At 42.0% G+C, this 23,493-nt stretch overlaps 1 protein-coding gene across 1 annotated transcript in view; it reads right to left on the bottom strand.

The window, feature by feature from the left end:
- Window positions 1-23,493, bottom strand: part of CSMD2 (CUB and Sushi multiple domains 2) — a 676,782-nt gene that overhangs the window by 254,847 nt on the left and 398,442 nt on the right. The window contains exons 14-15 of the mRNA XM_057529595.1: window positions 8,407-8,733; window positions 4,307-4,501 (exon numbers count right to left, since the gene is read on the bottom strand). Of these exons, the coding sequence (XP_057385578.1) occupies window positions 4,307-4,501; window positions 8,407-8,733 (522 nt within the window). The remainder of the gene's footprint in view (window positions 1-4,306; window positions 4,502-8,406; window positions 8,734-23,493) is intronic.

Below are 23,493 nucleotides of genomic sequence, written 5' to 3' on the forward strand. Positions count from 1 at the left end.
CTCACAAGAGTGACAAGAAGATTAAATGAAATAATGTTAGAAATGCAGTAACTACCCTTCTTCCTCAGAGGCCTAAATGAACTACCACCATCACTTAGACTCCTCTTGGGGGAGTGGGGAGAACTGACCTTTCTTTTTTAGAAGACTTTTAAAAAAAATTATAAAAATAACACATTTATTTTACATACAGAGAGAAAAAAATGTGGACGTGTCTACACCAAAGTGTTACGCCATTTTTCTCCGGGGAGTGGGATTAGGAAATGAATATTTCCACTATAACTTTATTTGCACTTGTGTATTGTTTACATTTTTTACAACTACCAAGTATTACTTTAAAAATGAAAATACATACTCACTGTAGATAATTTATCTCCTTTTTTCCCATGTATTTCTTTTAAACAGCATATTTTTTTAAACCCAGTTTGAGAGTCTTTGTCTTCTAATAGGGAGTTTAATTACTTTATTATCATAACTAATATGTTTGTCTTACTGTTGTCAATTTCTGATGCTTCCACATGGTGTCCTATTTCCTTTGTCTTTTGTGATAGGCAATATGTTTCCTTTTGTTTTAATTTTCTACTGGGATATGGAAAGTAGAAAACCTGCTTTTCATCCTATTTGTGGATGCTTTTAAGTCTTTTACAAATATGTTTGAAATTATATTCTCTCTAGAGATATAATTCAAGAAAAATACAGTAACAGGGTAGCCAAGAGTCTGGGTTTGGATTCTGGTTCTGTCACTTACAAGCTGGGAGGACCCTGGGCAAGTGACTTAGCTTCTCTGTGCTTTAATGGGACAATAACAACACCTGCTACCTAGACTGGTACCTGGCTGAAATGAGGTGACACCTGTAAACCACCTACCATAGTGATGTATAATTAGTTCGTTCTTCCTTACAAGAGACAAGGAAGAGATGAATGCCGGGGTGAGAACCGTGCATTCCTTTGTAGCTGTTTCACTCCTTGGAAGTCTTTCTTAGGAAATTTCTGATTTTAAACATATGGATCCCTTATGTCCTCTGTTCTGTAGATCAGGGGTCAGCAAACTACAGCCCAGGGGCCAAATCCGACCCATTCATTTCTGTTTTGTCAAAGCTGTTTTTGCATAACGATGGCAGAGTCGAGGGGAGATCTTAGGGCCCTCAAAGCTGAAAACACTTCCTAGCTAGCCCTTTAAGAAAAAGTTTGCAACTTCTGCTTTAGATCAGCCAGATGATCATCCTTCTTTCTAAATTTAGGAGAAGAAGCCATTTTCTCCCTTGTCCTTTTATAGCCTCTCAAAAGCTAAGAGGCTCTTAGCGTATATTAAAAGATTTTTTAAAAGATCATTAGCTTCCACATTTAATTGTCCACAAGGTGGGGATACTTAATCAAAAACAAAACTAGAAAAAATGGAAAGACAAAGATGCTGATTACAGAGCAGGGTTCTTCCAAGGCTCAACACAGGAGGGAAAGGGGCCAAGGAGGGGCCAGATTCCAGGAGCTTCTTACCCTGTCTGCTCTACGGTTTCAAGTCCAGAATTGGCCACCCTAGGTGTTGTCCGGCTCTCACTCTGGCCCTCTAATCTGCTGCTCCCCAGGTCTCCGGAAACCAGGTTGGCATCAAATGCCCATCATTCTAGGAAGACTGAGCAGACTCCCCTTGTGCCAAGTCAGCATCTCTCCAACAGGCTGCCCCCTTATTTCTGGTTGTGCACTGTCCCCCAACCTAAGCATTTTCCCCTCCAGGGACAGAATGAATGAGACAGCTCTAATTTCAAAATTAAGACTCAGCCTATGAAACAGTGAACCGCTTTAAGGTCCTTTAATGAAGGTCGAGTTCTCTTGCACATGCACTCATGGTCTGGAGTGGTTCACTGCACCGGCAGAACTATGGTCTAGGAGCACCTGATTCAGGAAAGTGGAGGGTGGGGAGGAGGATTCTGTAGTTACCAAGTCCTGATCCCTCTCAGGGGGGTCAACTCCACTGGGACTGAGCCCCCGCAGGCTCAGTGGCACTGTGGCCTGGGCTTCTGCCCCGGAAGTCCTATAGTCTTGGTTGGGAGATAGGGCCAAGACTCGGGGAACTGGTGAAGAAAAATGTAGTCATGGTGAGACCAAGTATCTGATAGAGTGGTCCAGCGGTGGCCCATAGAGCAAGGGAACCAGGAGGAAGGAGAGATCAGGTGAGTGGGAGACAGCAGGGAAGATGTCCTGGATGAGATGGACCACGAGGAAAACCAAAGAAGTCAGAGGAGGTTGACTTGAGAGCATGAGGGAGAATGAGGGGCCCAGCTTGAAGGAAAGGTGAGACCACTGACCGACAAGCCCCCAGACCCTGGGCTCTGCCTCACCCCCAAACAACCCCATTAGACACGCGTGGTTACGCCCCTGCTGCCGCCGAGGGAGCTACCCAACCCATCGGGTCCACAACTGGGAGGGGGCAAAGATAGGAATTTCACAGTTCCCTGACACCAAAGCTTATGCTGTTTCCAAAAGTGCTCACTCTGCTGGGTAAAAACAGCAGAGGAGGTTGTGTGGATGTAGTTGGGTGACCGCAGGGGGCAGGAAGACGCCTGTTTGTGTCACGATTGGAACAGGCACCTGGAAGGATGAACCCACCCCATGATCCCCCAAAGTGGACCAACATGCATCTGATGGTGTCAGGGATGGTTAAAATCAGGTGAATATCATGCTCACAGCCAACACTGACTGAGCGCTGCCTCTCTGCCAGGCACTGCTCCAGGAGCGGTGCTTGCTCACGACCACCCTGTGAGGGGGCCCCCATTATGAACTGCACTTTACAGATGGGGCAGCTGAGGCACAGAGAAGTCAAGTCACTTGGCCCCGGCGACTCAGCGGGTAAGTTTCAGGGAGGAGACAAAAGGCAGTCTGGTGAGAGTCAGGGCTCTGGAGGCCATGAAGGAGGCTCTAACCTAGTTAAAAGGTCATTCATTCATTCATTCATTCAGTGATTGATCAACCAGTATTGACTGAGCATCTAGCAGGCATCAAACAATATGCCAGCTGTGGGGATACGAGGCCAAGGAAGATTCCCTAACTTCACAGAGCTTACACACCAGCAAGAGCATGGCTAACACTTACGCTAGGAACTCACTCTCTGCCTGGAAGTGCCCTTTACACGTGCATCTCATTATCATCTCCCCACTTTTTTTTTAGCTGAAAAAAAGAACAACCAAACCAGAGGCTCAGAGGGAAAAAGGCGACTCGCCAGGATTCCAGCCCAGGTCCCTCTGACTCGATGGCCCACCTTGACGCCACCCTCTCTGCCTCGGGCCCTGTGCCCTTGGTGGTCTCTCCTCCCCGCTCCCCCTGCCTGTCAGCTCTGGGGCAGCGGTCGCCCTGAGGCACGCCCCCTCGTTGCTCTGCTCTCCTGTCCTTCCCCCTTGCTGGCCGGGGTGCTCGGATTTGGGTCTGGGGACTGCGCATGGAGAGGTCCCTTAGGTCGCTACCCTCTGTCCATCACGCGAGGTAAGAGGAAGGCGCTTTTTGGGTCCCAGAAGCAGGGAACTGCAGCCCTTGCCTCCACTGTCACTGCCTTCAAGGGGTCTGTGGGAGACTCACTTTCCACCCATTATTCACAAGTATTTATCGAGGGCCTATTCTGTGCCAGGCATTGTGCTTGGTGCACAAGTTTTACATAATTCCTGCCCTTAAGAAGCTTAATTTGTGTTTTTCATGCCTGCAGTTGGGGGGACCAGATGGCTAGTCTCTGAAACTGAGTCAAAACCTGTCTGCGTGGCAAGGCAGGACCGAGCAGACACCATAACAACCCCTGTGCTTGCTTCAAGCTGTGTCTTTTTTTTGGCTGGTCTGCCCCTAGTCTCCTGGAGATTCACTGCAAGGATATCAAGGCAGCATTTAACAGGGACACCAAGGCCAAGCCGGGGAGATGTCCCAGGGAATTGGGGGAAATTAGCATGTGGAGAAGGAAAGAGTGGCCGGCAGCTTGAAAGACATGCAAACTCACAGCTCTGCCAACACTGCTTCAGGCTGATGGAGCTCCCCTGTGCAGGAGCTGGGAGCAGGGCTCCTAATGGCTGTGATATTGAGAGCATTCCCAGTTGAAAGAAGAGGTGTTTTCGATGCCTGACAGTCTAGAACCAGCGTTTCTCCTGTTTAATCTCTGGTTATAATTCAAATTTCTGTGCATTGTGGTTCTGTAAAGTCCCGGCCATTCCGGCGTGAGGGCGAGAGGGTGGTCCCATGTCCTGGGAGAAGAGGACGACTTGGGTTTGGGCCACTCGGTCCCCCTCCTCAGCCTCTCTGGCTGACAGCCCCGGCCCCCGGCCCGGCAGGCACGCACCTTCACACCGCAGCACGGCACTGTTCCAGACCACGCTGCCCTCCTTCAGGATGCAGGTGATGGTCTCTGAACCCTGAGTCCCGAGGAAGCCTTCATCACAGAGGAAGGAGATGGAGCTTCCCAGCTGGAGGCTGTCACCAAACCGTTTGCCGTTTACTGGAACGCCCGGATCTGGACACTCATTGTGTCGAAAAGCTGTGTGGATAAGGGTCAGGGATGGGATTAGACAGAGCTGGCGTGCAGATGGACCCCCAAAGAAAATAAGCTTCACTATCATGGTCAATCCTAGACCTCCCCCACTTCCCCAAGAGCCTCGCGTGCTGGGGGGAGAGCTACATACCCTAGAACCACACTGGGCATAAAGCAGGTACTTGTTAAACTTGATCTCCTGCCTTCCTGAGCACCTAATCCAACTTCATTCTGTAGCACATTTATAGATCAGGCAGGGGGTTGTTTCTCCTGTTGGCTCATTTACACCAAATAATGATTCTGTGATGTAGGTATTATTACCCCAGTTTACAAATAAGGAAACTGACGCTCAACATGGTTAAGGAGCAGATATGTGTCCTCAATGTCAAATCCATTCCATGCGTCCCTACCTTCAGACAGCTATGGGATCATTTATGTTGCAGGTGAACCGGGCTCTAAATCCTGTGACACTAATAGATACCAAGCATCATAAAGTAGGTGCCCTGGAATTAACCCTGTCTGAAGCCATTCCCTTCATTTCCTCGCCCCTTGTCAGGCTGCCTCTCACTCTGCCCAGGCAATTGATAATACCATGGTGGGGGTTGGGGGGGCGGGAGGAAAGAGTCAGAACACTTGTGGGTTTAATCAAGCTCTGCCTCTTATTAGTTACATGGTTCTGGGCAACTTATGTAATCTTGCTGAGCCTCTGTTTCCTAACCTATAAAATGGGCCATTCTGAGATAGGAATAACGTGAAAGTTGATTTGAATTTGCAAGTGGCGAATGCTTGGTAAGCACCTGACAGGTGGTCAGTACCCCTTAAGTCTGTGTTCCCTTCCTTCTTCCTGTTCCCAACCTTCCTCCAACAGGGGTGCCCAGTTCTCACACTCGAGTCCGAGGCCACGCCCTCTTTGCATCCCTGCTGTTTTAAGGACGGTGGCTTCCCAGTGGAGACCAGGCTCCACGGCTGCAAGGGCGTGGGCCACTTCAGAGGCCTCTGAGATTCCCTGGTGACTGAAACACTTGCACAGTCAGAAACAGAAGCAGCCCTGGAGGCTGTCAGATCATCTTGCTGGAAGCAAACCTGGCGATCCTTCCTCCTGAAGCTGGGCTGAGGGAGCATCTGACACAGAGATCATCTGGATGATCCCAGCTGAGCCCCGACCCCCTTCCCTCTGAAATGCAAGCTTAAGTCAGCCCAGACATCAGTCTCCCAACCTTTCCTCATTAGGAACTTATGACCATGAGCTTGCCCTCACATTTAGAAACATGGGGTGGGAAGAAAAGTGGCACTTGGGGCCCAGAAGTCCAGGCGTTTGTCTATTCAAAACCCTATCAGTCACACAGACACACAGATACACAGACACAGACACACACACACACACACACATGTACACACTGAGCAGGGATATGGAGCTATTTCTAATACCTTGAAGTAAATGCTCTAAGTCAAGGATTTAAATACTGCCCAGTTCTACCCATGTACCTTTTCAATCTGTTTCCTGGCAGGTGAAAGGGGACAGATCTTAGCTTAGGAAGTTTCTGTTGTGGGGTTGGCAGTGATGCCCGCAGGATGCTCCCACAGTAGGTGCTCAGTAAAAAGCAGCTACTCTCATCTTTGAACAAAATACTCACATGGAAGAAGGATTAGGTTTCCTCTAAGGAGCTCTGGAGGTGGAAACGGGATCCCTGAGCCTTGTTACAGGGACACGGATTTCAGGTCATCATGAGGGGAAGCCCCGAGTGCTCTCTAACTGTGGAGAGAGCTGTTTTGTGGGGGATGCGAACTCCCTGACACTGGGCAAATTCCAGCTCTTCCCAGATGATCGTCAGTTGGGACGTGACTGAGGAGATGCACGTCCTGCGGGGGAGACTACACTAGTTCCCAAACACTTGCCCATGGACTGTGGTTTCACTAGCTACATCAGAATCACCCCAGAAGCCTGTAAAAAATGTAGATTCTAGGGCCTCACTCCTTAGAGATTTTGATTCATCAGGTCTAGGATGGGGCTCAGATTTTTAAAAGTTATTGCTACCTATCCAACCCACTCTATCTGTACAAACGCACAGAAAATTATCTGTAATGTCTGTAATGGTGTTCACCAAATATTGGCAAGAATCATCTCTGGGTGGGGGGATCTAGGGTGGTAGTCAGCATTTCTTCCTTGACCTGCCCCTGTTTTTTGACTACTGATGTATTGGATGTGTATCATTTTTACAACGGTGGAGGAACCTTTGAGAGGAATGCTGGGTAAGAGCTTGATCATTCGGGTTTGCTGCTTTCTGCCTCTTCCTCCTGAGGATTTGGCATTTGCTCCTGTCCTGGAAAGTGGGGACCTACTGGGATATGGTTTTCCTCGGAGACTATGAGTATTTGTTTTTGACCCAGGTCCTCCATCGGTGTATCCACACCTGCTGTGAACCTGTAGAGTCCTCAGCCCTCCCCATCCTGGATAAGTGGGCTTCCCTGGGACAGCTCTTACCCTTCTTTTTCCCACTCCCACTTCCCAGGAGGGAAGAAAGATCATTCAGCCATTCATGGATCTTTCCATCCAATAAACATTTACTGATCCTCACCATGTACCAGACCCTGCACTGGGCAGAGGGCATAGAAAGATAAGTAATACATACCCCCATCTTTCCAGAGCTCATGACCTCATGGGAAATTAGGGATGAGGACAGATAAACTAAAAGCCAGTGCTGCAGTGCTAGACTGGGAAGATTAGGGAAGACAGAACTGGGCTCTGCTTCCTCCTGCCCACAGATGATGGGAAGACGAGTGTCCTGGAGGAGGCATCCCTGGGAAGATGGCTTGTTTCTATCAAGTCCGGCATCCTGAAGAAGGTGCTGAGGGAAATATCAGGGAAGGGCTTTAGCTTGGAATCTGGGGTCCCCAATGACCCCTGTTTGGCACTTATTGTCTTCAGCTCAACTAGACCCTGGGGACAGATGGGACAAGGAAGCAAGACCTCTCTGCCAAGGGTGGGAGGGGGGCTGGGTGGAGATCAGTTCTATCCGAAAGTGCCAGAGGGACAAGCGCTGCGTGTGTGCTGGGTGCGAGGGTCGGAGCTTGAACTGGGGACTTGCATTTCACAAGCGGCCTCTGGGAAAGGATCTGGTTAATCTGCTCAGACGGACCCAGCCTCAGCCCCCTCTGAAGATTTGCTATTGGCCAAGTTCACCGGGTTTGTAGCTGGTTCTGCCCTGAACAGCACCTCTTGCTACCTCTGCCGCTTGCTGTTTCTACTCTCCAAGCTTCTGCCCCGTCCAACCCCCCGAGACACAGAAACGACAATAATCACTGCTGAGTTTCAGTTTGCTTCTAGAGAAGGGGCCAAGGGTTAAAACTGGAGGTGACAACTTTGGGACTGTGGCCCTGAGACGGGCCATGAGGAAATGCCCCGAGAGTTGGCTCTAATGAGTCTCAGAGCCAAACAGAAACACTGCTCTAGACTTCTGTTTCTGATTTGCCTATGGGAGTGGGAACTGGCAAAGCAAAGCGTGAGCAGCCCCACGGGGGATACATGAAGTCGGCAGTGAGTAGGCGTCCGAGGACTTGGGGGAGCACATCGGAGAGGCGTCTGTAGCTAGAAGAGGATGGGGAGGGCTTGCTCTCCCTTGGGCCCTTCCTGGTTCTAGCTGGGCCTTCTAGGAGGGGGAGGGTGGGAGGGAGAAATGAGGCCCCCGGCTCCTTTCACATTATATGGCAAAGGAAATAAATGCTCAAAAGCGAGTGACGCCACAGAAAAGAACGCTTCCCGTTTTTCCCTTCACGCTGGAGCCCCACGCCTGGCTCCGCAGCCCCGCAAGGCTTCTGGAACGGGCCCACCCACATCAACACTCCTCTGCTGGCGCCCCCTCCACTGGACATCCCCAGAGGGACGGTCAGCTGAGGACACAGGCTGGACTCACTAGTAAAGGTGATGTTGAAGCCCCTCTTCCCCGTGGAGTGGTCGGTCTGGAACTCAAGACGGGCCACGTGGCCGCTGCTTGTGATGGACGAGGGGAGTTGGTTTCCCGAGAAGGTGCCCAGGACTGGGGCCTCGGCCGTGGCCCCATCCTTGATGACCAGGAAGTCAAACTGAGGCTCCACGTCAATGTCATTGAAGGCCAGGTGGATGCGGCTCTCGGGCCGCGCGAGGATAAGCCAGACGCAGTGGAGGTGGTTGCCGTAGTCCTCCGGGTAGTTAGGTGACAGGACGACCCCAGAGGGGCTGGTGAAGTTGAAGAAGCAGGAAACTGCAAGAGAGGAGCCGTGGAGGTCAGTGAGCACCCCTGGTATTGTGCCTGGGCCCCTGAGGGCTGGCGGGGGAGCGTTTCTTAGTCTAAGAGCAACAGAGAGAAAGGGTGACACGAGGGCTGGGCTGGACCGGCTGGGCTCTGAGCTCTAGGTGGGAGACATGATGGGTTCCATGCCACACGGGGTATTGGGAAGGGTCCCTCTGGCAAGCCACAGACAAGGTGGAGCTGGTCCTCTCCTGGCCCTGTCTCCGTTTCGGTGAGCCCACCCCAGGCAGGGTCTGCATGCTTCTCGGTCCCTTGCGTTGGGGAGAAAAACCACCATTCAAGCTTAAATGTAGACCCAGTGCCTGGCTCCTTTTAGCTGGTGGTGATCCCCCGGGTGGTAACCAGAGTGGAGATATTCCAAGTCCATTTCTATCTTTTAAACATTTTTAGTGGGGAAATGATAGGTGTGCCCCTGGGGATTCTGCCAGCCTTGAAGCTACAAAACTATGCTAAGGAGGCGCTAGGTAGGCACCATCTTTCAGAGCCCAAAGTTTTGGAAGAAACTGGGGGAGAGAGGTGACTAGCGCCTTATCTTGAGGCCCTGCACACATTCCAAGGATCGACTCTTCTGAAAATCTTTATTTTAAACCCTTTCCATGCCAGTAACTAACAGACCCTGGAACAAGGCTGAGGCAAAGCAAAGTGCTATCAATGGAAAAACAAACACACAAACACTAAACCAAAATTAAAAAGAAAAATAACAGAATGAAAAAACATTGCAACAAATATGCCAAAGGGCAACTATCAATATTGAATTGGAGCTTTTATAATTGTATAAGAACATCACCAAGATGACCAAAGCGGATTCATAGGAGAGAAAATGGGATTAATATGAAAACACAGTCCATTTCACTAGAAAAAATAAATAAAAATAAACAACCCATACTGTTGCGGCTTCATGAAAACTCATATGTATTTATTGCCAGTTGCACAGTAAAGTTGATACAATCCTTTTGGAAGGGAGTGTATGCATTCTTATCAACAGCCACAACACTATTCAAATATTCTGACTCAGTAATCTCTAGGAATTAATTAAAAAGAAAAAGAGCCACATGGACAAAGATGTTTACAGTGACATAATTTTATTACAGAGGAAAAAATGTGAACAACCTACATGTCAGCCCAATAATGCGAGGTAAATTATAGCCTTTAATGTGGTGCAGTTTGAACACAATCATTAAAGTGATAAATATGACCCTGTAGAAAGAAGAATGTTAAACATTTTAAAGTAAAATAGTACATCATAAAATTATACGCATGCTTTGGATTATAGCTGTTAAATATTTACTTATATATGGGTAAAGACTGGACATGAGCCCCCAAATAAAAAATTGTATTAGAGTAAAAGGTTTGGGGGTGATATTTTTTCAAAATGAAAGCAATATTTAATTTTTCTGACTGCAAAAATGATATAGGCTCATTGAAACACTTTTTGATACATAAAAGTGTAAAGAAGGTAAAAACGAATATGGACAAACATTTAAGTGCCTTTATAACATTTATAGTGATGTTTGGTATTAATTATATTGAAATTAAAGTAAGTATAATATGTGACTTATTAATTATAATGAAGCTAAGGTGAAAAATAATAATAAAATCATGTTTGCAAAAGAAAAAAAAAACACAAAACAAAGGGATTGGTGATTCCTTCCGTTGAGTGCCTCCTCTGCCTGACTCTACGCACCTTCCCCTTTTCTGCATTAGGTATTACTTTTTCAACCTGCTACTCAAAGCCCTCCCATCAAATTCAGCAAAGTGAACCTGGTCTCGAGGACACATTCAGTCTCATCCCTATAATCTCTGTATTTTATAAGTATTGAAAGTTTGAGTCAAGGGGAGAGAAGGACATGAAAAAGCTTTTAGGCAACACAAGGTATAGTTAATAGTAATTACCATTGTATATTATTGGGCGTTTACTTAGTACAGGCACTGTTCTAAGCACTTTCATCAATTACTCAATTTAACTGTCACAATAACGGCATGAGGTAGGTACTGTTATTAACCCCATTTAAAAATGAAGACACTGCGGCACACAGAGATTAAGTAGCTTGCCAGAGCTGCGCGGCCAGTAGATGGTAGCAGCGAGTTCAAATCCACGCAAATCCATGCAAATTCAAATCCACCTGACTCCACGGGCCAAGCCCTTAGCCACCCAGCAACACCGTCTCCCAGTATGAGAACAGTACTGCTCACTAAGTCTAATAGTGGAGTTCTTGGGGGTGTTCTTAGAATCTGTTAAAGATTCATCTGTTAACCCCAAGCATTATATCAGCCCTGAACTGGAGGTTCTAGGCTGGACACAGATGCCCCCACACAGCTATCCCATGTATGGCTTTGTGGTAGTCCAGCTGGAAGCATAATACAAATAATGAGGAATCTGAAACCAACAAAGACCACTACCTTGAAGACAGAAGGGGAAAACCACATGGTCTGTCTACCAGCAGAACAACATCAAGGCGGACCAAAGACAAAGAAAAGCTCTACGATTTCAAAGGCACTGAAAGCATGAGAACAAATGGATTTGCTGCAGAGTTTAATTAACATCACCTGAGTCCCCACCCCGACTCCATCACTCTGTCACGTTTTTTTCTTTATACCCTTTATCCCGAGTTGCCATGTTGTAAAGCTCCAGGGGCACCATTTTGAGCAGCTATATATGGCAGCTCTACCTATCACTCTCTAAAATTACCTTGTTCACTGGTTTGTTTATGGTCTGTCCCTCCCTCTCCCCAGCACACACACATGTAATTCACGAGGGCAGAAATCTTGTCTGTTTGATTTCTCTGAATCTCTATGGCTCCCACAATGCCTGGTACATTGTTGGTGCTCAATCAATATTTGCTGAATGAATCAATGAGCATTTAATGGTTGATACCATCTGAAGAGATGGTGACATGGATACACGTGCCTCACATCCCCATCCCGTTCCAAGCCCCAACCAAAAGAACTGACCAAAGTCTGTAAAAATAGGTGGATACCTGTGTTAGCTCTGGAAACATGGAAAAAATACTACGTTGTGATCCTCAATGTATGTCTCTTAGACACAGTACAGATCTGTCCCTAAATAATTTAGAGTAGAAAAGAGTATGGCCCAGCCAAATTGTTAAAGAGCAAAGACAACAGAAACCGCTTCCAGTATCAAAGACCTCAAAAAGTATATTATCCATACAACACTAAAGAACTACGTGAAGATGTTTTCAACCCAACCAAGAGATGAATCAAAATGCAGAACTCAAGTATGAGAAAGTTATGCTTAATAAAAAATGAAAAAAGATTGGTGATAAGCAAATAAACAATATAGTAAAGAATCTAAATAATTGCTATAAACATAGTTAGAAAATAGACTGCAAGTGTAACAAATATTTGTTGGAAGAGAAGATAAAAGATATCACTCCTGTCCAAACCCCAGGGTAAAATATTGCAGATTATTCTGATGTAAAGTATAAAGTTGAAGCAAGGAGATATGCTAATTTCCTCATTTTCTAAGAAATTCTGTTATATAGTTTCTGTGGTTAATTAGAGAAATATAGGTTATAGTGTGTCTTTAAAGATGTTAAGTGTAATTAGTAATAGACTATAAAGTATCTTATCTTCAAAATTACCAAAGGGGAAAAAGCAAAGCAGTCAATTTAGCAAAAAAATGGAATTCAAAGGAAACAACAAGGAATCATAAAGAGGGGAAATGTAAAGTAAGATGCTAAAAAAGGGGGAAAAAGACAAAACATCATTTATGATAGTACACGTATACAGGTTTATCTGTCTTAGAAAAATATAACTTTCATTTTGGGAAAAGACACACAACTTAAAGTGACTCAGCAGCTCTACCCACCACCAGAGCCTCCCATCAAGCCTCTTAGATAGCCTCAACCACCAGAGGGCAGACAACAGAAGCAAGAAAAACTACAATCCTGCAGCCTGTGGTCCAAAAACCACAGTTACAGAAAGACAGAGAAGATGAAAAGGCAGAGGGCTATGTACCAGATGAAGGAACAAGAAAAAACCCCAGAAAAACAACTAAATGAAGTGGAGATAGGCAACCTTCCAGAAAAAGAATTCAGAATAATGATAGTGAAGATGATCCAGGACCTCGGAATAAGAATGGAGGCAAAGATTGAGAAGATGCAAGAAATGATTAACAAAGACCTAGAAGAATTAAAGAACAAACAAACAGAGATGACCAATACAATAACTGAAATGAAAACTACACTAGAAGGAATCAATAGCAGAATAACTGAGGCAGAAGAACGGATAAGTGACCTGGAAGACAGAATGGTGGAATTCACTGCTGCAGAACAGACTAAAGAAAAAAGAATGAAAAGAAATGAAGACAGCCTAAGAGACCTCTGGGACAACATTAAACGCAACAACATTCGCATTATAGGGGTCCCAGAAGGAGAAGAGAGAGAGAAAGGACCAGAGAAAATATTTGAAGAGATTATAGTCGAAAACTTCCCTAACATGGGAAAGGAAATAGCCACCCAAGTCCAGGAAGCGCAGAGAGTCCCATACAGAATAAACCCAAGGAGAAACACGCCGAGACACATAGTAATCAAAGTGGCAAAAATTAAAGACAAAGAAAAATTACTGAAAGCAGCAAGGGAAAAACGACAAATAACATACAAGGGAACTCCCATAAGGTTAACAGCTGATTTCTCAGCAGAAACTCTGCAAGCCAGAAGGGAGTGGCATGATATACTTAAAGTGATGAAAGGGAAGAACCTACAACCAAGATTACTCTACCCGGCAAGGATCTCATTCAGATTCGATGGAGAAATCAAAAGCTTTACAGACAAGCAAAAGCTAAGAGAATTCAGCACCACCAAACCAGCTCTACAACAAATGCTAAAGGAACTTCTCTAAGTGGGAAACACAAGAGAAGAAAAGGACCTACAAAAACAAACCCAAAACAATTAAGAAAATGGTCATAGGAACATACATATCGATAATTACCTTAAATGTGAATGGATTAAATGCCCCAACCAAAAGACATAGACTGGCTGAATGGATACAAAAACAAGACCCATATATATGCTGTCTACAAGAGACCCACTTCAGACCTAGGGACACATACAGACTGAAAGTGAGGGGATGGAAAAAGATATTCCATGCAAATGGAAATCAAAAGAAAGCTGGAGTAGCTATACTCATATCAGATAAAATAGACTTTAAAATAAAGAATGTTACAAGAGACAAGGAAGGACACTACATAATGATCCAGGGATCAATCCAAGAAGAAGATATAACAATTATAAATATATATGCACCCAACATAGGAGCACCTCAATACATAAGGCAACTGCTAACAGCTATAAAAGAGGAAATCGACAGTAACACAATAATAGTGGGGGACTTTAACACCTCACTTACACCAATGGACAGATCATCCAAAATGAAAATAAATAAGGAAACAGAAGCTTTAAATGACACAATAGACCAGATAGATTTAATTGATATATATAGGACATTCCATCCAAAAACGGCAGATTACACGTTCTTCTCAAGTGCGCACGGAACATTCTCCAAGATAGATCACATCTTGGGTCACAAATCAAGCCTCAGTAAATTTAAGAAAATTGAAATCATATCAAGCATCTTTTCTGACCACAACGCTATGAGATTAGAAATGAATTACAGGGAAAAAAACGTAAAAAAGACAAACACATGGAGGCTAAACAATACGTTACTAAATAACCAAGAGATCACTGAAGAAATCAAACAGGAAATCAAAAAATACCTAGAGACAAATGACAATGAAAACACGACGACCCAAAACCTATGGGATGCAGCAAAAGCGGTTCTAAGAGGGAAGTTTATAGCTATACAAGCCTACCTAAAGAAACAAGAAAAATCTCAAGTAAACAATCTAACCTTACACCTAAAGAAACTAGAGAAAGAAGAACAAACAAAACCCAAAGTTAGCAGAAGGAAAGAAATCATAAAGATCAGAGCAGAAATAAATGAAATAGAAACAAAGAAAACAATAGCAAAGATCAATAAAACTAAAAGTTGGTTCTTTGAGAAGATAAACAAAATTGATAAGCCATTAGCCAGACTCATCAAGAAAAAGAGGGAGAGGACTCAAATCAATAAAATCAGAAACGAAAAAGGAGAAGTTACAACAGACACCGCAGAAATACAAAACATCCTAAGAGACTACTACAAGCAACTTTATGCCAATAAAATGGACAACCTGGAAGAAATGGACAAATTCTTAGAAAGGTATAACCTTCCAAGACTGAATCAGGAAGAAACAGAAAATATGAACAGACCAATCACAAGTAATGAAATTGAAACTGTGATTAAAAATCTTCCAAGAAACAAAAGTCCAGGACCAGATGGCTTCACAGGTGAATTCTATCAAACATTTAGAGAAGAGCTAACACCCATCCTTCTCAAACTCTTCCAAAAAATTGCAGAAGAAGGAACACTCCCAAACTCATTCTATGAGGCCACCGTCACCCTGATACCAAAACCAGACAAAGACACTACAAAAAAAGAAAATTACAGACCAATATCACTGATGAATATAGATGCAAAAATCCTCAACAAAATACTAGCAAACAGAATCCAACAACACATTAAAAGGATCATACACCACGATCAAGTGGGATTTATCCCAGGGATGCAAGGATTCTTCAATATATGCAAATCAATCAATGTGATACACCATATTAACAAATTGAAGAATAAAAACCATATGATCATCTCAATAGATGCAGAAAAAGCTTTTGACAAAATTCAACACCCATTTCTGATAAAAACTCTCCAGAAAGTGGGCATAGAGGGAACCTACCTCAACATAATAAAGGCCATATATGACAAACCCACAGCAAACATCATTCTCAATGGTGAAAAACTGAAAGCATTTCCTCTAAGATCAGGAACGAGACAAGGATGTCCACTCTCACCACTATTATTCAACATAGTTCTGGAAGTCCTAGCCACGGCAATCAGAGAAGAAAAAGAAATAAAAGGAATACAAATTGGAAAAGAAGAAGTAAAACTGTCACTGTTTGCGGATGACATGATACTATACATAGAGAATCCTAAAACTGCCACCAGAAAACTGCTAGAGCTAATTAATTAATATGGTAAAGTTGCAGGTTACAAAATTAATGCACAGAAATCTCTTGCATTCCTATACACTAATGATGAAAAATCTGAAAGAGAAATTATGGAAACACTCCCATTTACCATTGCAACAAAAAGAATAAAATACCTAGGAATAAACCTACCTAGGGAGACAAAAGACCTGTATGCAGAAAACTATAAGACACTGATGAAAGAAATTAAAGATGATACAAATAGATGGAGAGATATACCATGTTCTTGGATTGGAAGAATCAACATTGTGAAAATGAGTATACTACCCAAAGCAATCTACAGATTCAATGCAATCCCTATCAAATTACCAATGGCATTTTTTACGGAGCTAGAACAAGTCATCTTAAAATTTGTATGGAGACACAAAAGACCCCGAATAGCCAAAGCAGTCTTGAGGCAAAAAAATGGAGCTGGAGGAATCAGACTTCCTGACTTCAGACTATACTACAAAGCTACAGTAATCAAGACAATATGGTACTGGCACAAAAACAGAAACATAGATCAATGGAACAAGATAGAAAGCCCAGAGATTAACCCACGCACCTATGGTCAACTAATCTATGACAAAGGAGGCAAAGATATACAATGGAGAAAAGACAGTCTCTTCAATAAGTGGTGCTGGGAAAACTGGACAGCTACATGTAAAAGAATGAAATTAGAATACTCCCTAACACCATACACAAAAATAAACTCAAAATGGATTAGAGACCTAAATATAAGACTGGACACTATAAAACTCTTAGAGGAAAACATAGGAAGAACACTCTTTGACATAAATCACAGCAAGATCTTTTTTGATCCACCTCCTAGAGTAATGGAAATAAAAACAAAAATAAACAAGTGGGACCTAATGAAACTTCAAAGCTTTTGCACAGCAAAGGAAACCATAAACAAGACAAAAAGACAACCCTCAGAATGGGAGAAAATATTTGCAAATGAATCAACTGACAAAGGATTAATCTCCAAAATATATAAACAGCTCATTCAGCTCAATATCAAAGAAACAAACACCCCAATCCAAAAATGGGCAGAAGACCTAAATAGACATTTCTCCAAAGAAGACATACAGACGGCCACGAAGCACATGAAAAGATGCTCAACATCACTAATTATTAGAGAAATGCAAATCAAAACTACAATGAGGTATCACCTCACTCCTGTTAGAATGGGCATCATCAGAAAATCTACAAACAACAAATGGTGGAGAGGGTGTGGAGAAAAGGGAACCCTCTTGCACTGTTGGTGGGAATGTAAATTGATACAGCCACTATGGAGAACAATATGGAGGTTCCTTAAAAAACTAAAAATAGAATTACCATATGACCCAGCAATCCCACTACTGGGCATATACCCAGAGAAAACCGTAATTCAAAAGGACACATGCACCCGAATGTTCATTGCAGCACTATTTACAATAGCCAGGTCATGGAAGCAACCTAAATGCCCATCAATAGACGACTGGATAAAGAAGTTGTGGTACATATATACAATGGAATATTACTCAGCCATAAAAAGGAACGAAATTGAGTCACTTGTTGAGACGTGGATGGATCTAGAGACTGTCATACAGAGTGAAGTAAGTCAGAAAGAGAAAAACAAATATCGTATATTAATGCATGTATGTGGAACCTAGAAAAATGGTACAGATGAGCCAGTTTGCAGGGCAGAAGTTGAGACACAGATGTAGAGAATGGACATATGGACACCAAGGGGGGAAAACTGCGGTGAGGTGGGGATGGTGGTGTGCTGAATTGGGTGATTGGGATTGACATGTATACCCTGATGTGTATAAAACTGATGCCTAATAAGAACCTGCAGTATAAAAAAACAAACAAAACAACTAATACTAAACTTTCATTAGGTTATTTGTATGGAAATATGTTAATATAAATGTTTCAGACATTACATGAAATTTCTAAAAATCTTATATTTGTATTTGTATGGAAATATGTATGGAAATATGTTAATATAAATGTTTCAGACATTACATGAAATTTCTAAAAATCTTATATTTGTATTTGTATGGAAATATGTATGGAAATATGTTAATATAAATGTTTCAGACATTACAGGAAACTTCTAAAAATCTTATATGTTCTGGTATAAGGTTATAAGTAATAATCCTAGTTACTACTTTAAAATGTATATCTCAGAAATAACTAATTTTCTTGTCAACTGCATTATTATGAACTTTCATCAAATCTTTAACCATGGTCATTTTTAAGTCTTCTGTCATTTACAGACAGTTCTGGGTGTACTCTGATGATTTTGCAAATATGTTCCTATAAAAGGGTTTCATCTTCAAGAAATTCATGGAAAAGACTCTGACAAGTACAGGTTTCTGGTAACTGACTGTACTGCTGAACTGAATGAATAAGCATTTTTAGAACTCTAATGAAAAACTGATGAACTCATAAAAGTGCTAACAAAAGATCAAGATGAAAAAAAAAATTAATTACATGGGACTGAGTGAACTGATGAGGATGAGTATAATTTTTGTGACTTTCTGTCTGAATTAAAAAAAAAAAAATCCCACAAGGACTCAGAGGCAAAGAATATACAAATCAATTTTCACTGCAAAGTAAAGAGCTGTTACAGTGGAGGATTACTGGACTGAATGTCAATATTATGACATAGTATGAGTGTGTTTCATGTTTGGTAATTGCAATCATTGTTGCTTTTGTTGTGGTCATCCATGTACAATGCTTGGTGTCAGTCTATTTATCTCTTGTAAAAATAAAATACAGTGTGTGTGTGTGGAAAAAAAAAAAAACTGGAAAGAAAAAAAAAGACAGTGCTTTTATTTTATGGTGTAAAGTGCTTTTAGCTCCAGGGCTCTGAACGTGAATGTGGTCAACAAACAGCTCCAAGAGGGAGACTTAATACAGTCCCAGCCTTCGTGCCGAGGATCGCCTGGCGCGGGGCACTCGGGCTGAGCTGGAGAATGAAGGGTTAAAAGGTCTGATGGAAACTGCAAGATTCAAATAAAATATTCACTGTCTGCCTTTAGCGGGAAACACCTTTATAGACTTAAAGATAAATAAATGAATGACTGAATGAATGGTTAATAAAAAAAAAAAAAAAAAAAAAAAAGTGACTCAGAATAGTCAAGAATAAGGAAATGGGCCAAGATAGCTCAGACTTCAGATTAGAAGAGTGTTACAATTTACCAATGCCCAGGCCCCAAAGATTCCTGTTTATTTGATGGAGTGTACCCAGGGCATCAGAGGTGCTAAAAGCTTCCGGGTGATCCTGATGTGCAGCCAGGGTTTGAGACCTACTGGTGAAGGCAAATGCAGACCACAAAAAAAGGAGTTTTAATACTAATATCAGACCCTTGGATGTTATAATATCACACCAGACTCTTGATGATTCTTTTTTTTCAGTCCAAGAGTCCTCTGGACTGCTACCAAGAGACATTTCTTCTTGCACCTGGAAAAAGATGGAGCTGATAAACTGACACTAATAGAACAGAAATGTGGCCCTGTAAAGCTCAGTTTTCTATCCCAACATATAATTCAGACTTGTTACAATGAGGGCAGGAAAAGGGAGTGTGCATTGTCCAACAAAGGTCTAATCTCTCTCACTCTGGAAAATTAGGTTTACATATTACAGTAGAATGTTTCTGTCGGAGAATAGAATTTGCTTCTCAGTGTCCCAAATGAGGATAACAAAACGTACTGTGATTGGATCTCATCACTATCAATCACCCAGGTAAAGGAGAAAGATGAGGTACCCTCTCCCTTTGGAAGCAGTTACCACGTTGTGCTCATGGATCTTGACCTTGGATAAGCCTTTAAATGGTTCAGACTTTTGAAAAATAATAAAGGTGGAAACCTCATTACCAAATGGATGTATCATTACTGTGTATAATACTGGATTATTATTCAATAGGACCTTGAGTAAGAAATAAAAGTTTTGTTGAAAAATCCTCTTTTACTATCTGTTCCTCAGGTGTTGTCACTGCTAGTTTCAGTGCTTTCAAAACGATAATTCAGTTACTAGGGACCCAATGAGACAAAACAAAATCTCAAATCCAAAGATGACATTTAAAAAAATGGATGACGTGCATATTCCAAAATGAAGATATGACAGTTATGAAACATTTGGCCCCAAAGCGCTGAAACAGACAAAATAAACTAATTTTAGCACAGTGGTTAAGAATTCGCCTGCCAATGCAGGGGACATGGGTTTGAGCCCTGGTCCAGGAAGATCCCACATGCCGCAGAGCAACTAAGCCCATGCACCACAACTACTAAGCTTGTGCTCTGGAGCCCGTGAGCCACAACTACTGAAGCCCATGCACCTAGAGCCCGTGCTCCGCAACAAGAGAAACCACCACAATGAGAAGTCTGTGCACTGCAATGAAGAGTAGCCCCAGCTCGCCGCAACTAAAGAAAGCCCATGTGCAACAACGAAGACCCAATGCAGCCAAAAATAAATAAATAAAATTAAAAAAAACCCCAAAAACGTAAGAGTTGGAGAAAAATATACTAATCTGCAGTCAAAAGTAAATAAAGTGGATCTGTAAAATACTATGAGTGTGTATATGTTATATGAAACTCTGTAACCTTCAAACAAGGAACACCACCTTCTTCACAAATGCCCTTGGAATATTACAGAAATGGACCCTATACTGGGCTACAAAGAATTCTCCATAAACTCCTCTACAAAGCAAAAACTGTTGGGACACATTTTCTATTCACAGTGCAAATAAACTACAAAGCAATAATAAAAGAATGACTACGAACCTGCAGCCTGCAAAAAGGAGACCCCAAACACAGTAAGTTAAACAAAATGAGAAGACAGAGAACTATGCAGCAGATGAAGGAGCGAGGTAAAATCCCACCAGAGCAAACAAATGAAGAGGAAATAGCCAGTCTACCTGAAAAAGATTTCAGAGTAATGATAGTCAAGATGATCCAAAATCTTGGAAACAGAATGGAGAAAATACAAGAAACATTTAACAGGACCTAGAAAAACTAAAGAGCAAACAAACAATGATGAACAACAAAATAAATGAAATTAAAAATTCTCTAGAAGGAATCAATAGCAGAATAACTGAGGAATAAGAATGGATAAGTGACCTGGAAGATAAAATAGTGGAAATAACTACCACAGAGCACAATAAAGAGAAAAGAATGAAAAGAATTGAGGACAGTCTCAGAGACCTCTGGGACAACATTAAATGCACCAACATTCAAATTATAGGGGTCCCAGTAGAAGAAGAGAAAAAAAAAAAAGGGACTGAGAAAACATCTGAAGAGATTATAGTTGAAAACTTCCCTAATATGGGAAAGGAAATAGACAATCAAGTCCAGGAAGTGCAGAGAGTCCCATACAGGATAAATCCAAGGAGAAACACACCAAGACACATATTAATCAAACTATCAAAAATTAAATACAAAGAAAAAATACTAAAAGCAGTAAGGGACAAGAAACAAATAACATACAAGGGAATCCCCATAAGGTTAACAGCTGATCTTTCAGCAGAAACTCTGCAAGACAGAAGGGAGTAGCAGGACATATTTAGAATGATGAAAGGGAAAAACCTACAACCAAGATTACTCTACCCAGCAAGGATCTCATTTAGATTTGACAGAGAAATTAAAACCTTTACAGGCAAGCAAAAGCTAAGAGAATTCAGCACCACCAAACCAGCTTTACAACAAACGCTAAAGGAACTTCTCTAGGCAGGACACACAAGAGAAGGAAAAGACCTACAATAACAAACCCAAAACAATTAAGAAAACGGTAATAGGAACATACATATCAATAATTACCTTAAATGTAAATGGATTAAATGCTCCCACCAAAAGACATAGACTGGCTGAATGGATACAGAAACAAGACCTGTATATATGCTGTCTACAAGAGACCCACTTCAGACCTAGGAACACATACAGACTGAAAATGAGGGGATGGAAAAAGATATTCCACACAAATGGAAATCAAAAGAAAGCTCGAGTAGCAATTGTCATATCAGACAAAATAGATTTTAAAATAAAGACTATTACAAGAAACAAAGGACACTACATAATGATCAAGGGATCAATCAAAGAAGAAGATATAGCAATTGTAAATATTTATGCACCCAACATAGGAGTACCTCAATACATAAGGCAAATGCTAACAGCCATAAAAGGGGAAATCGACAGTAACACAATCATAGTAGGGGACTTTAACACCCCACTTTCACCAATGGACAGATCAACCAAAATGAAAATAAATAAGGAAACACAAGCTTTAAATGACACATTAAACAAGATGGACTTAATTGATATTTCTAGGACATTCCATCCAAAACCAACAGAATACACTTTTTTCTCAAGTGCTCATGGAACATTCTCCAGGATAGATCATATCTTGGGTCACAAACCAAGCCTTGGTAAATTTAAGAAAATTGAAATCGTATCAAGCATCTTTTCTGAACACATGCTATGAGACTATATATCAATTACAGGAAAAAAACTGTAAGAAATACAAACACATGGAGGCTAAAGAATACACTACTAAATAAGCAAGAGATCACTGAAGAAATCAAAGAGGAAATAAAAAAATACCTAGAAACAAATGACAATGAAAACACGATGACCCAAAACCAATGGGATGCAGCAAAAGCAGTTCCAAGAGGGAAGTTTATAGCAATACAATCCTACTGCAAGAAAAAAGAAACATCTCAAATAAAAAATCTAACCTTACATCTAAAGCAATTAGAGAAAGAACAGAAAAACCCCAAAGTTAGCAGAAGGAAAGAAATAATAGAGGTCAGATCAGAAATAAATGAAAAAGAAATGAAGGAAACAATAGCAAAGATCAAGAACTAAAAGCTGGTTCTTTGAGAAGATAGACAAAATTGATAAACCATTAGCCAGACACATCAAGAAAAAGAGGGAGAGGATTCAAATCCATAAAATTAGAAATGAAAATGGACAAGTAACAACCGACACTGCAGAAGTACAAAGGATCATTAGAGATTACTACCAGCAACTGTATGCCAATAAAATGGACAACCTGGAAGAAATGGACAAATTCTTAGAAACACACAACCTTCTGAGACTGAACCAGGAAGAAACAGAAAATATAAACAGACCAATCACAAGCACTGAAATTGAGACTGTGATTAAAAATCTTCCAACAAACAAAAGCCCAGGACCAGATGGCTTCACTGGCGAATTCTATCAAACATTTAGAGAAAGCTAACACCTATCCTTCTCAAACTCTTCCAAAATATAGCAGAGGAAGGAACACGCCCAAACTCATTCTACGAGGCCACCATCACCCTGATACCAAAACCAGACAAAGATGTCACAAAGAAAGAAAACTAGAGGCCAATATCACTGATAAACATAGATGCAAAAATCCTCAACAAAATACTAGCAAACAGAATCCAACACCACATTAAAAGGATCATATACCATGATCAAGTGGGGTTTATCCCAAGAATGCAAGGATTCTTCAATATACGCAAATCAATCAGTGTGATAAACCATATTGACAAACTGAAGAAGAAAAACCATATGATCATCTCAATAGATGCAGAGAAAGCTTTTGACAAAATTCAACACCCATTTATGATAAAAACCTTCCAGAAAGTAGGCAAAGAGG

The sequence above is a fragment of the Balaenoptera acutorostrata genome, chromosome 1 (assembly GCF_949987535.1).
Source record: "Balaenoptera acutorostrata chromosome 1, mBalAcu1.1, whole genome shotgun sequence".
Taxonomy (NCBI): domain Eukaryota; kingdom Metazoa; phylum Chordata; class Mammalia; order Artiodactyla; family Balaenopteridae; genus Balaenoptera; species Balaenoptera acutorostrata.